General features: G+C 42.2%; 1 protein-coding gene across 4 annotated transcripts in view; it reads left to right on the forward strand.

The window, feature by feature from the left end:
- PPM1M (protein phosphatase, Mg2+/Mn2+ dependent 1M) overlaps nucleotides 1–16,173 on the forward strand; it is a 591,924-nt gene that overhangs the window by 145,151 nt on the left and 430,600 nt on the right. For 3 of the 4 annotated variants that reach the window (XM_069643991.1, XM_069643993.1, XM_069643990.1), the window contains one exon: nucleotides 12,379–12,633. The exons of the other annotated variant lie outside the window; for it this stretch is intronic. In XM_069643991.1, coding sequence (XP_069500092.1) covers nucleotides 12,379–12,633 — 255 coding nt within the window. The remainder of the gene's footprint in view (nucleotides 1–12,378; nucleotides 12,634–16,173) is intronic. 4 annotated transcript variants of the gene reach the window in all.

A 16,173-nucleotide genomic window follows, 5' to 3' on the forward strand; every position in this document is an offset into this window, starting at 1 on the left:
TTGTGATACCTAGGCCTTTACCCACTATCCAGGAAACTCAAATCTAGGTATGTTTCCCTCATGTCTGCCATTTTGTGAAACCTAGGCCTTTACTCACTATCCAGAAAACTCAAATCTAGGTGTGTTTCCCTCGTGTCTGCTATTTTGTGAAACCTTGACCTTTGTTCCCACTATCCAGGAAACTCAAACCTAGGCGTGTTTCTCACATGTATGCCATTTTGTGAAGCCTAGGCCTTTTCTCCCACTATCCAGGAAGCATCCAGCTACCCACTGATTGACTATAGCTAGGCCACTTCCCCCAAACTAACCAGAAACCCAGGTCAGCTCATCTCCCCTTCCCAACCAACCGATCACCAGCTGCGTTACTCTCCTTGAAACACTTAGAATTCTGACACCGCCCTGTTTAGACCCTCCACCCACAGGAAAGATGAACACCAAAACGGTAACCAACAACGTGGGCATCCCCCCTGACAGCCACAGCGAAATACCCACACCCAGGAATGATATCAACCGTGGAAACGCCCTAATATTTCCAACTCATTCACACTGCAGATTAAGGACACCCCACCCAATCTACCAACACCAGCCTCACTATCACCACTGCCTCAGGACTATAACCCAAGTACAAAGTTCCAAGGCTGCATAGTGTACACCACTCTACCCATCCAAACCCTGCGAGGTCCTACAGGTGGACTACAGCCCCTGTGACCCACACTCCAAACCATCTTACCACAAAGGAGCACAACATGCCTCGACACAGAACAGGATGACAACAAGGGACAAGCCGAAAGGATCCTCACCCTCTTCCAGTAGAAACTGCCAGGAATTCAGAACACACCCCCACAAACACTGCTGCCAACAGAACAAAAATCATGAGAAGAGAAACATCCCTATATCTAACACCGTACCTCGCAACTGAACACGCACCACAACATCTTAACGCCACCGACATGGCTAGGCACGGCGAGAACATACTGGAACCACACAGAAAAAGAAGAGAAACTACGAGAAGAGAAAGGAACGAAACCAACGCCCTCAGCCCTTATATCACATTAACACAAGGATACCGCCAACAACCACATCAAAACATAGAAGAAGATGCAGCAGAAGAATCAGCAACCCGACAATTAAATTAACAGACCACTTCAACGACGAAGCAGACCCCACGCGGCACCCATCAATTTGTGACAGCAAAACAGTAGCACTCCAACAGAACAATCGCAAGACAAAACAGATATAAAAAAAATAAACCAAGCCACATCGAAAGGATCCACTGCAACCTAATCAAGATGAGATCAATGTCCAAACATGCCACAGAGATTTACGACGTCCTGTGGATGGAGGTATCGACATCCTATTCATAACAGAAACATGGCTATAGGACAACTACAAAATCACACTGCATAACTGCCTCCCTGACAACTTGCAAGTGCTCACAGGCAAACCGGCAAAAAAAAAGAGGAGGACTTGCAATAGCATACAAGGAACACCTGAAAATTAAAACAGATGTACCACTGAGCATCAAAAACTGTCAATCCCTAATCCTTTACCTGACAGCAAACCCCAAACCTCAAATTCTTTCTAGTTTACAGACCACCGACATACGATGCAACTTTCGTGGACACCTTCACAGCCATCGAGCAGGAACACCTGATAATCCTCGGAGACTTCAACATCTGGTTTGATGAAGAAACCGCTAACTCACAAAAATGACTAGCCAAACAACTGAAGACAATGAATCTACATTAGTTAGTCCAAGGAGCAAGACACACAGCGGGACATACGCTAGACGCAATCTTCGCCAACAAAAACCCCATCACCACGACACCACCAATACAGATCTTCTGGTGAGATCACCTCATCATTCCGGTCCGATAGCACAGCGAGTAGAGTGCTCGCTTTGACATCTGTGCAGAGCCTGCTGACGCAGGTTCGAATCCTGGCATGGCCAAACTCAGCCTTTCATCCTTCCGACGACATATGCATTCATACAAAAAGGAAATCCATAAGGCCAAAAAGAAATATTTCGACAACCATATCACCAAAGCTGCAAATACCCAAAAAGAACTGTTTAATATCATTAACAAAATGAGAAACCCCCTTGGCTGAAACAACACATCGATACCTTCACTGAAACTATGCAACAACCTCGCAGACCACTTCAAAAACAATCAGCGCTATTCACCAAATCAAACAAAGCAGACCGGTCAACCAAAACACACAACCCACTCTGCCAACCGAGGATCGTTAGAACAAATTCCAAAGTTTCCCCCAAATATTAGCAGAGACATTCGTAAAGCTGGTAAGAAATACCAAAAAAGCAGGCAACCCTGCCCTCCAAACATATACAAGTCAATCGAAAATAGACCCCCGACCTGGGAACGAGGAAACTCGAAAGCAGACATAGATCACATTTTTATAAGCAGACAACTGGTAACTCAAACCATTTAGTTCGATGTCTTAAAGTCCACAGCCAGTGACCATAACTTACTGATGTTAAAGTGGAAAACGGCCCCAAAGGAAAACTTGCACATGATTGCGCAAGTAGAGACAAACAATCAGCAAACCCGCCTAAAGCTTTCGGCGGCCTCAATATTAAAAAATCAAAGACAACTATCAAAGGAAAGGAATGGGTTCCAGTGGACGGGAAGCACCATCTGCGCCAGACTATCAACCTTTATTGATACCATTTCTATGAAAACCTAACAGTTCAGGACGCAGAAATCAACCACACTTACATGAGTACAGTCGTGAACTTGTGGAGCAGAGGCGACTTGTGAGACAAGAAAGTTTACCACGCATCCGTCGCCACAGACTCAAGATTGTCTAGTGAAGATCACGAAAGCTTGCAAAGCCTGGATTCGACATCACAGGCTTCAGCTGTATCAACAGGACGCGGAAAAAATGTTAAAGTTGGTATGCGGACACCATCCACGGGAGTTTTGGGCCTTGTTAAGGTCCTCATCTATCCCTCTAGAAATAAATCAAATCAACCCTATAAGTGAAACAGAGTGAACTAACTTCTACAAAATCCTGTTCCAGGCTCCACGGGCACAAACCCCTCTGGAACCTGGCACCAAATTGAAGCCCTGGGTTGATTTTAGTGACACAGCTGGAATAACAAAGGTCCTCCTAAGGCTCAAACCATCAAGAGCACCGGGTCCAGATGGTATCACTAATCTGGACTTAAAACAAAATGTAAAAGAATGGGCACCACTAATTAGTGAGATTTTGAAACGTTGCAAACACTAGGCAAATTCCGGCGTCATGGACCACATCTATTGTGGTACCAATCTACAAAAAAGGCCAAAAGGAAGACCCATTGCGCTGCTTGATACCATCGGCAAGGTCTTTGGGTCTCTTCTTCTCCAACATTTCCAGCAATGGGCTAAACAAGCGGCGTGTGTCGACCCGTTCCAAATGGGTTTTACTAAAGACAATGGAACGGCAACTAACATCCTGTTTCTTAGCGCTTTGAAAGACAAAGTCCTTGGAGGGGGCCCTCGAGTCTTCCTCGAGTCTTCCTCGCGTTTGTCGATTTAGCGCAAGCTTTCGATCAGGTAAACCGAGCAATCTTGTGGAAAAAGCTGAGTCTTTGGAATTGTCCGACAGACATTCTTCAACCTATTCGAGCGCTTCTTCAACCTTCAACCTATTCGAGCGCTCCACAAAGACACTAAGCTACGCGTAAGGCTAAATCAAGCCGGGCTCCTGTCAGCAGAAATCCCTGTGGAAAGAGGGGTAAAACAGGGCTGTCCATTAGCCCCAGCCCTCTTTATCGCCTATCTTGGCGACTTTAAACAATCTGAACTAGCCATTCGCTCTTTTCCACCGTTTATGGGATCCCAGAAAGCTACAAGACTTCTCTACGCTGATGACCTTATACTAATGGACATGACGCCGATTGGCCTTCAGCGCCAGTTAGATAATCTGGTAACATACATCAGAGGAAATGATCTCACAATAAATGCATCAAAGACAAAAATTCTGGTCCTAGAAAAAAGGAAGCGACCTAAAGAAAAACTGCATTGGTATTTGGAGGGGATCGTCTTAGAACAAGTATACAACTTCAAATATTTGGGAATAATATTCGACTGTTCAAGCATAAACTCTACTCTACAAAGTTCGCTGTTGGCCAAAATTACTAAACTGGCGGCCCAAGCCTGCGCTCTGGATAACAAATTCGGACGCTTCTCGCTGCTTCCGGTGCTCAAATTCTATCGTGTAAAAGTGGTGCCTTCTCTCACCTACGCATCGGAAGCCCTGCCGCATACGCCTGTGAACTTTTGGTTGAAGCTAGAAGGTCTTTTCTGGCGTACGGTACTAGGTCTCCCAAAGACTACATCGATGCCTTTAATCAGAAGAGAGTTAGGTCTTTTATCTCTGGGAGGAACCAAAGAGATCAAAGCAATGGCACTCTATAGGAAAACTTTACTCCCTGGTTGTTCTCAGTTACTTGGCATAATACGCGCAGAAACTAAATCGGAGCGCTGCAAAGTCCTAAACACCTGGGAAGCTGCGTGCAAAGCAAAACTGTCAGAAATTCAGTCATCTGAGAAAGACCTGGTTTGTCACCCGCAAAAAATAAAAAGGAGAATGGCTGAGCTTGATTGGATCAAAACCTTGGACATTGCTACTAAGGCAAAATCAGTCAGCCATCTCCCGCCCTATCAAACCAAACTGAACTTGGTCCCGAACTATCTGACCAAGTTCCCTAGCACACCGGCCAGAAATCTGTTTTTGAGAGCACGCCTTAACTTGCTGGCAACAAATGAGATTCTAAAATTGAGAGGACAAAGCACTACGAATACATGTCGTTTTTGCAAAAATGAACAAGAGATGGAAACGATACGTCATCTGTTACTAAACTGCCCGGCCACAAGAGCAACAGGTGAGAAATTTTTGTTACCACACTTGTTGGCGTCCTACACGAAGGAAGAGGAAGTATGGTGGAGCTGCCTGACGAGCGGGGAAAAAACAACCTGGAAAATTGCCACAACAGTAGTGCTTAAATCTATATTGTAAACGTGGTCAGAAGCCTCAGAAACTCAAATCTTGTAGACTTGCAATGTGAAACAGCAAAACTAAGTCAGCAGAAACTTGTTTCGAAAAGATGCTAATATACTGAGTCTCTGAAATTGAAATTGTTCTACAGCTTCTTTGCTGCGCTGCCTTTTCTGACCACTTATCTTATCTTATCTAATCTACCTTCTCTTCTCCTCCTCTACTTTCTACTTTTTTTTCTCTTCTACTCCACTTCTCTCCGTTCTCTCCTTGTCTTCTTCATCTCCTTTTCGTCTTCTTCTTATCTACAATGTTTTTATAAAAATCAATGAATTTGATTAAATCAAGTAAATAAATAATAAAATAATACAAGTCAATCTTCACTCAAGGCACACCAATGGAATACTACAGAAACCTCTTCAACTTGTCACTTTACACAGGGAAACTACTGCAATCTTTCAATTCTGCATACATCAAACCACTCCTCAAGGACACAGCAGGCACCGTGGAAGACCTCTCCAACTACAGGTCCATCTCAAACATCCCCTACAAAGCGAAACTACTCGAAACCTACGTCTATAGAATAACATGAGAACACATAGAGAAACACCTACTGCTGGACCAGGCACAAGTCGGCTTCAGACCTATGAGAAGGACGGAAATGGCACTCCTCTTAATCCGGGACGACCTAAAGACAAATGCAGACTCCGAAACAAGTGCAGCTCTGATAGTTCTGGATCTCTCTGCAGCATTTGATATCGTCAACCATGACATCCTCATGAGGAGATTGGAAGAAATAGGAATCACTGACCTATCCCTCCTCTGGATGAAATCATTCCTAGCAGATAGAACAGAAACCATCTGGATTAAACCTTTTAAATCCACTGCAAGGGAAACCACCTGTGGAGTACCACAAGGAACCTCTGTATCTCCACTGCTCTTCAACATCTACCTGACTCCACTAATCAAGCTCATTAAAAGATACGGCTTCACATCTACAACTATGCTGATGACACACAGATAATCTACAAAATACTAGACACACTTGAAGAAAACACAACGCTGCAAGACTGTCTACAAGAACTCTACAGTTGGATGAACACAAACAGCCTCAAACACAACCCAGGCAAAACAGATTAATGGTTATACCCAAAAACGGGGAAAACAACTACTACATCCAATGGCCGACAGAACTAGGAACAGAACAGACACCGTCAATGACAGTAAAAAATGTGGAGTCATGATGGACAACAAACTAACACTAGATCCACAAGTAAACGCAATAATCAAGAAATCTTTCTTCCTCCTGCACACAGTAAAAAGGATCCTCCCCTTCATCTCCTTCAACCATTAAACAATCACCATCATGTCCCTCATCATGTCCAGAATAGACTACACCAACAGCCTATATATATACCTAGGAATGCCCGAACACCTACTAAAGAAACTACAAGGTATCCAAAATGCAGCAGCCACACTCCTGCTCAGACTAACACAAAGAGAACACATCACTCTAGTGCTGAAAATGCTACACTGGCTCCTGATAAAACAACGAATGAAGTTCAAAACAATGTGCATAACACACAGATCAATCCACGGCCAAGGAGCAGAGTTCCTAAAAAAGAAATGAACCATCTACATTCCGGTAAAACATCTCGTGTCAAGCAATGACGTTCGCCGAGAACCAAAACCATACAATAAAAGAACATTCAGAGGGCCGTCTTTCTCTCACCTGGCAGCAAAAACCTGCACCTGCCTCCCAACAAACGTACACAATACAAGGAATACCCTGAAATTCAGAAAACGAAATAAAACTTGGCTCTTCACATCAGAATCAGAAGTGAACGACTAGGAAAACAAAGACTCTGTTGGAAATAGACGGGGGACATTAACCAATACAAGCAACACAAGGGGCCCCACAGCACCTGACTTAACCATCTCTATCCCGTGGGCAGGGTAAGGCCACCTCAACCTCCCATGCCCACATACCACTATAATCTACTGGGGAAAGCCACCAACCTGCGAAGTGCCTGCTGACTAGACTGCTACATAATATCCAACAACACAGGGCAGTCAGAGATGATGACTACAGAAGTCCAAAGCGAGGAGGTAAGAAAAAAACACTAACCCAACTCTAAAACCTCAATTTGCCACATGCTCCTATCCAACACAAACAACCACAGCTCTGCACAGCAATCCGCATGCACTTCACCTCACTGCAACAACATACAAACAACACATAACCATGCACAACAGCACATATGAATTGGAGGGACCCGAAAAATCGCACCTAAACTCAGCGAACGCTTCAAACCGAACTGAACAATACATCACAACTCTTACTTTACCTATTCCCGGTATACCCTACGAGCCGCCTCCTACACCCCCCTTTTCAGATCCGCCAGAGCACCAGGGTGATAGTGGGTGGTACAAATACCCTTTACCATTAACATTGAGGAGGCTATTCCGATTGAAGGCCTCATTAACTTATATAAAAGCTCCCTTATTCCAGATACACGTTATGGTCTTGAAGACTTTAGTGATAAAGAAGTTAATTGGTTGCACGTTTTAGAGGGGAAGATTTTGAAATACCTTCTTGGTTTACCACAATGCCTCCCTATTGATGCCATTAATTGTGAATTGGGTCTCTCCTCTCTTTTGTCGTTATGGAAATTGAGGAGAGGCCTTTTTTATCTTAAGTGGTTGGATTTGAATCAAAATATGGAATGACTACTTAAATCATTTTCTATGATGGTGAATGGAAAGACGTCAAAAACTGTGATTTTTTTTTTAGAAATTTGGAAGATGAAATTCCTGGTTTTTATAATTGAATCAATTTTGAAATTGAAGTGCCTTTTAGCCTTACGCTGTCTGATAATACAATAAAGAAAAAGTGCTATCTTTGTGATGGGGACATTTAATCCTAAAAATACTTGGTAACAAAAACAAAATGTTCTGATTATATAAAGCAACATTTTTATTTTCCTCGTCCATTTAGATATCTTTTAAATTGTAGAAGTAAAAAGCTTAGAGACTTCATTCTACGTATGAGTTTCAAACAGCTGCCCACAAATGAGATTTTGGGAGCTTGGCAGAACATTCCCTGAGTATCTTGGTACTGTAGGGTATGTCAATCTTGTATTGAAACTATTAGAAATGTTCTTACAAGCTTCCCGTTATTATCAATGTATTATATAGCTTGCTATAGGTTTTTTGTTGCCAAATTGGATAATGTTGAGTCTGACCAGTTCTACGAACTGTTTTTTGTGGTGAACCATTAATTATTTTGATGTCTGCTTTGTATGTATAGCGGGTATTTCTCGCTGACAAGAAATGTCATTTTTGTATATGATCTTTTATTTGTTCGTTTTTCTTGTTTTTTTGTTTTAATGGTGTTGTATTAAGGATATTTTATATTGTTATACATGAATTTGTTATTGATTTTGTATGAATTGTATTTAAATGTGTTTATTTAAATGTGTTTAAAGGTTTGTTATAAACCATATATTCACAATAAAAAAGAAACATTCTCAGTTCCTAGAATTATCAACAGTTTCTTACGTCTTCAAATCCTGTGCGAATTTTCCCTTTCCTTATCCTGCCAATTGTATCTGTTCTGACAGCTGATGTTTCTGCCAGCTTGTACAATTGTAAATCTGTCTCTACTGCTCAGTCTTTCTCATTAGGTCTCTTCAGTCTGTTCGGAATACAGTGGCTTTTCTCCTCTCAGGAACCCATAGGTTAAAAAACATCTTGCTGGTTTTCTGTCAGCCGCATTGACTTCCAGTGGAGAGGTATATTACTTTTAAGGGGCTCTATATGTCACACAGGGCGTTTTAAGGCATCAGACCGCCTTGTTTGCTGTCCACATTACAACATTAATTAATTGTTCCCTCAGATCCAGCACATCTGGGAACCTATGGGAAGGGGTACAGGGTTCCAGGCAACGTAGTGCCCTCGAGGATACTACTTTTCGAAACAGAATCAGTTATATGGGAATGTAACAGATTTACCACCCACAGATAGCTGCTGTTGTGGAGTGTGGTTTGGTTTTTGGGTTCTGGGGGGATGGGCGGCTGTACTCTCCTTTCCATATCTCTTACTCTCACTTTCTATCCCAAACTCTTCGTCTGTCATCAGATGTATACCATTTACATTTATTGATGTTTTTAATCAAACGTAATATGTTTACTTTATTCACTCATTCATGACTTGAACTCAATATTTCCTCCCTGGGATCTTTCTTAGATTGGCTTCTGGGATCATATCCATTACCTGAAAAAGGTTAGAAAAGGCCGCACTTCAGAAAGCACAATATGGAGCAACATATTGCTGCTGCAGTAAAATGCTATTTTTAGGAGCCCATGCAACTATTCAAGGGTTCTGTGGCAGATTAGAGAACAGAGAGAGGAGACGGCTGACCCAGAGGAGGAGGGAGGGAGGGAGGGAGGGAGAGGTGGGTGAACCAAGGCAGTCTGGTTCAGGGAATGTGCTGTACATAACACACATGCTTACAAACAAAACTACATATCATCACACTTTTCATATTCACCCCCAATACCACCTTCCCTTTCTGTGCCAAAAACTATGGACACAGATATTTCCAGTTTGTGATTTTTAATAATGAAAAACAAAGTGAAACGCGTGTCCCAGCCCAAAAAAACACCAACCTGTAGTTCCTATACACTATCCCCCAACCTACCCCTCCACTAAAATGACAAGACCCGCTCCACACTAAAATCAACACACAAATATAATGTCTACCCTCTTGTTGCCTTTACCATTCCCTTCATTTACAATTAAACCTTTGTTTGACTGTTTGCCAGAGCTGGTGGTTGTGGGTCAAGATTCGTTGTGGACTCACAACAGGTGACTTTATTATCAGTGGAAGGGTGCTGGACTCAGTAAATAAGTCCAGGGCACCGATTTCTCCAGGACCCTTACAATTCACAACAAAATGTTGCCAACTCGGATGCCCCAACTTAACAACAATTTGACCACTTATGATGTATAGGTTTCTATTTATTTCAATATTTTCCCCAATATCACACTTGTTCAAAAATGAATAACATTTTAATTCTGAACAAAACGTAATTCGTTTCTATAATCATATTGCTCTACTGACAAAGCTAGAATGTATACAATTATGACCTGTAATCTAATTACACTTAAACTAGTCAACGCTTGTTTCGCATATACTCCACAATCCTTTCCTAGTGGAGTATAGTGACCTTCTTCAAAGCTGTATTCACATAAATTCATGTACCAATACATTTGCGAAAATGTGTGATGTTGCAGTGTTCGAAATTGAGGGGAGCTGGGAGCTATTTAGCTCCTGTTTCTACCATAGTAGAGCCTGGTTAGCTTGAAACCAAGAGCTACCGGGAGCTACTTTTGGCTCCTAGGGCCATCTGGTGCCTTCTAAACATGTAAATGGGATATTAACTTTGAGTATTTGAGAATGTTAATAAAGAAGAATTAGGACAGATAATATACATTTTTAACACAATGGTTCATATAAAATGGACAGAATGTTAAGAGCACCTCTGGTAGCTCATGGTTCCCCCTGTCTACAGTGATGTCCCACACCCAGGAGCTGGTTTTAGCTCCTGCCAGTCGAATCTCAATTTCGAACCCTGATATTGGCGAAAATGTTCAAATAAATAGGAACTTATCATCAGTGGTCAAATTGTTGATGGCAATGCAAGAAGTGCAGTGTGCACAAACAGGGGCTGACTTTGCCGCCCCCCCACCTCCCATGGCAGTTGACTTTCATTCAGATAGCAAGCTGTAATACACCTTGGAGCCAACATCTTTGACTTTTGCTGCTTGGGTGGGAATGGAGGCAGGAGAAGCAGTGCTGTGTTTACTCACAGCATGAGCGGTGCCTTTGGAGCATGTAGTGGTGTGGGTGGCCGATGTACCGGTGGAGATGGTGTCAGTTAGAGTGGTTCTAGCATAGACGGTTGTCCAAAAAAAGAAAAAATGAGTGGGCACTACATACTTGCTCTAAGGTAATCAATGTTTAATGTTGTATTTGGTCCTGTCGCCAGATTCCTCCCCATTGCTAGGGGCGGTAAAGATATAATTGTATGATGTTGACCGGATTAGTTATACCGATCTGCTGGAAGGACCTATGTGGGAATCCCACTTGGCTTTCTTGAAAACATCTGTTAATTCTCAGAATATGTTGAAAGAATTCCAGTTGATTCGATGAATAAAAGTATAAATGTATTTATTAATAATTTCTCATCCTTATAAGGCCATTTGCAAACATTCTGTTGTCCAATGCATTTCGGTCTATCCTAGACCTTCTTCAGGGACTAATGACAATAAAGAAAAAGATAAAAAATCAGTAAATAACTAAGGTACTCATAAATCTGATCATTCAAAAATATACACACTTGTTCTTGTGTATTCTTACTTCAAAAACATAACGTTATGCAACCTCAATAAATGTACCTGTACAATGTCGCTTTGTAACTTTAGCCTTATTTATGTTAACTTTCTTGTTGGAAAATATTCATGGAATTTTTTCAACATATTCTGAGAATTAACAGATGTTTTCAAGAAAGCCCAGTGGGATTCCCACATAGGTCCTTCCAGCAGACCGGTATAACTAATCCGGTCAACATCATACCATTATATCTAGCATAGACGGTAACACTGTTGATCTAAATGTGGTCCTTTGATGTGCTGGAACTCGGTGCCTTATAGAGGTCTCCTCCATGTCAAAGTCAGCCACCATACCTATCATAACAGGAAATGGAACATGATGAGCAGTCATGTATTGGTTGTGGTCATGCCAGATAAAAATGCCATTTGGATTATTAACCGTCATTCTGTGAAAATGTGGTTTTGGAGTACATGTTTACTTAGTATATCTGGATACCATGCTATTAGACATCTGCATTTGTCCAGGGCTAGCTGGCGATTTTGAAGCACACTTGGCTATGGTGCTTGTGTTGTGGCATGTGTCTAAAACAAGCGAAAGCACTGTGATGGTTGAGCGTCCTGATGGTTACCCATGAGTGTGGGCAGATCGTTGAAATGGAACCGATACTACAGGCCATGATTTCTGATCTAGCACTACAATACATAGTAATATAAAATGTAGGACACCTCCCATCCTTCGGCGTGTTTGTGTTACGTCCAGGAATACAGTTATGATTGTGAATTGGGAATAAGTTACCTCCTATTTCGAAAATCTTGATTAAATCGATTCTTTAACTAATAACAAAGCATTTCCCATTCCTAATTGGGGTATTTTGTAGGTGAGTGAAATATATTTTAACTCTCAAATGAATTAAGCCCTCCAAGAGTTAAGTATCCATGTGTGCTTGCCAGGCTAATCTCTGAACACTTATTCCATAGTGCGTGACCAGCTGCTACTGGGCTCTGTTTGATGGCCATGGTGGACCAGTAGCAGCCACCCTGGCTTCACAGTATCTACACTTCTGCATAAAGGAGAAACTAGAAGAGATCCAGGAAGGGATTTCTGGGCCTTATCCGCCTATGCACCTAACAGGACTATGCATTTACAACACTGATCCACAGTTTGTGAAAGAAAAAGGGATTTGTCAAGAACATGTGGTGATCGGGGCTCTGGAGGCTGCATTTCAGGAATGTGTGAGTACATCCCACCATTCTTTTCAACCCAAGTGAAGATTTACACTTCTGTTTTATCTGATTTCAAGACTATTATTGGTGGCCCAGGTTTGAACTCCCCTCAATCTATCATTCCCAAGTTTTGCATCTCTTTTTCATTCATAACATGTATCTGTACTGCCAGATCAGATATATGGGGAGGAAAATAATCACATACGGGTTTCTAATTTGCTGTCTTGTTCAAGTTCAGTTGTTGTATATCCCCTGCACCACATTGTTCAGAACTAAATGGTTTCAGTGTCCTAGTTGTTTTTGTCACATTGGGCTTCATTATGAGTTTGCCGGTCTGGAAACAAGGGTGGCAGTAAGCTCAACGGCACCCTTGTTTCTGGATGGGCAATCTCCGAGTCTGCCTGCCATGGCTGCTGCGCCTGACAGGTCTGGCCGGGCTGGGCGCTGTGGCCACGGTAGGCAGACTGTTCACGGAAGCACCAGCACTGTTACTAACAGTGCCGGTGCTTCCGTGTCCCCGCTCCCATAGAGTCCTATAGAACTCTTGGGAATGGGGACTTAGAATTTGCCGGCACCTGACTTCCCGGGCCGCCGGGCACGTAATGAGCTGGTGGCACCGGGAAGTCAGGCGCCGATAAAATATTATGGGTCTGGCGGCAACCCGCCGGTAGCACCAGCAGGGTTACTGCCGGACCCATAATGAGGCGCAATGTCTTTATCCTTGTGTCAAAAGATCAGCTTTCCTGAAAATTCACCCCAAGATCTATCAATATGCTGTCCAAGATCTCCAAGCCATAGTGCTCTAATAAAACATTCAATAATCTTTTCTACGGTGAAAGCTACTTCTGATCAATGAAACGTACCCCTAGCTACTAACTAAACCAAAGCCACTCACTGATCCCTTTAACTAACATGGATATCGGTGGATTTCTTTTTATTATCCGTTGGTGCAACTACGAACCTGAAATATGTGATTGTAGTAGCCTTAGCAAAGAAGAATGTATCTGTAATGCTAAAAACGCCAACTTCAACCTTGGTCTCTTGCTTCATTGACAAATTCCTCTGTCAATGAATGCAACATATGTATTACAACGTTTGAATGGAAAAAATACTGTACTAAAAGGCAGAAATTGTAATTCATTTTTTTCCATTAATCAACAACGAAAAAAGTGATTTTACTGCCATGAATTAAGAGTAAGCAATCCTATAATTGATGTTCAAAACGGTCTTTGATGACAGTCAAACTCTCTACATTTCCAGGTACACAGAATTCCATTAAAAAGTGCATTATAATAATACATTTCTTTTAGATAGCACTGATTTTCTTAGTATTGTACTTGGAAAGTGTTGCAAGTAAGATATATCATCACATATCTCAGTGTTGTTGATCTTTTTATTAATCTCAAATGTATATGTTTCTCCACCTGTTATCACAGTGCAGCCTGCACACCGCTGCTTTGCCTTGTGCCCAAAAGAGTGTTTTCTGTTGTGCTTCTTACCTACATGTAGAGCTTCAGATGTGCTCAAACAGTTCTGTGAGGTTTCGAGATCGATTGAATATTCTTAAACTACCTATCTATCATGGGATTTATTTATTTATTTATTTTTGCGTTTATTTTAGCGCACAAAGCCCAGAGGCATCTAGGTGCACAAAGCGCAATTAGTGAAGTGCAAGAATATGCATAAAGATTACAGACAAAAGTGGTGTGGTACGGTGGCTACATCAGTCATGCAGGTAAGCATATGAGACAAAAAAGGGTGCAAGTCTACAGACTGGCAAAGCCTCTCCTCATTGTACGGGTGGGGGGGAGCTTTTTTCGGGCATGCAGACAAGCATATGAGACAGAATAGGAGCGGGTACGCAGACTGGCAGAGCCTCGCCTCTTTAGGTGAGAAGACTGGCATGAGCGACAACATAACTAAGTGCACACAGACTGACAAAGCATCATGGCCCTTCTTTGCAGCATAGTGAGAAAAAACAAACGTAGGACTGTGTGATATAGCAGGGTATAAGTTCATATAAGAGAATAACCGGAAATCCAGTGGACCAGGCAGAACAGCACTGTCCAGAATGACAGAGAATAGGCATAATTCGTTGTCACAGAGCAAGGGCACACAACTTCACTCCAACACAGAGGAAATTGCTTACAAAATGAATAAGCCCCTTTGGCCATGAGTATCAATTATGTCTTTGTTAATTAAAGTCTAATAGGACGGCGACAGTGATAACCCAATCAGGAGGCGTAATGTATGAATATCTCCTGGCAACAAGCCCACATGGTCAACACTTAGCTCCACAACAACTGTGCACATGGATCCAGAACCTCAAGAGACACGGCCAACCCTCAACTGCCTCGCACTATACCCAATGCTGGACAGAAGTGAATAAACAACAGTCCTAACATAATTTGCTCGTATTGATCCACGTGTAGTAGAAGCAATATGTATGATATTTGTTGCCAAACGGTGGGAGCCTACCTGAAGTCAGATAATCGGGCATGCTCCCTGTGTGCCTCAATAATGAAAATAACTTCCAGCCATTTAGACACACTTTTTGCGGCCATCATCTTGGAACAAACTGCTTCTTAACAGACCACAGTAATGTGCCAATATCCACAACAAGTTACATTTCAAGGACATTTCCTTTTTGGAAATATAAGTATTTTAATTGAGACTCCTTATCAATACAAAAACATTAGCAATGTCATCCGAGTAAGTAAATAATAGCTCAATGCCTTCAGGGACGTCATTTGATGGTCTATGTAGTCGCAGGCATATTCTTTATGTTTATGGCATGACAAATAGAGACTTTCAAGAATTACCATTGCAGACCATTCTAAAGGTCAGTCAGTAAAAGTTATGGAGGGACCAGTCTACCTAATGCTCTTAGGAAATCTTTAAGTTCATACTGATCCGTCATGTTTCATAAGCACAGGCCACTGCCCTGAGGGGCCCAGCTCCACCTGTGGAACTAGCAAGTTATATTCTTCTCAATATATGTGACCGCCCAGACTTTGAGATTTCAGAAGCTCTTAATGGCAGCAAGTAGTGAACACATCATGGGCACGCTACTTTATTATTCCAGACATTCATGATAAAAGTGACCAGAAGTCTAAGTCACTTCCTGACTTTGCTTCTGTTGGCATCAAGGGTATTTTTTGCAACTTAACCAATTCAACTCTGCACTTCCCGGCCAAACTAGGTCCATATCCACTTCCTTTAAAGCACAATGAATGTTGCAAGATGGCAGCAGCAGCTTTAACCAATTTTAATTTTTCGATTTTATCCAAAAATGCACTTTGTGCTCCATTGACTAGGGATGATGACTAATACATTAGGGATGATGACAGAGATGCAGTTCTCCTTTGTGCATGCCTGTGATAAATTAGCGCAGCTTGCCAGTACAACCTTTGTTGGGTTTGTCATGCAAATGGTGAAGCAACGTGGCTTTTGGGAAAATGGGAGGGGAAAAGTAGGGGTGGTATTGGTGTAGGCTGAGAAGTAATGAGGCGTGAGGAGCTGGTGAGGGCAGTGGTAGTAGTGCTCTTC

Source organism: Ambystoma mexicanum, chromosome 2p, assembly GCF_040938575.1.
Source record: "Ambystoma mexicanum isolate Mex_15411 chromosome 2p, UKY_AmexF1_1, whole genome shotgun sequence".
Taxonomy (NCBI): domain Eukaryota; kingdom Metazoa; phylum Chordata; class Amphibia; order Caudata; family Ambystomatidae; genus Ambystoma; species Ambystoma mexicanum.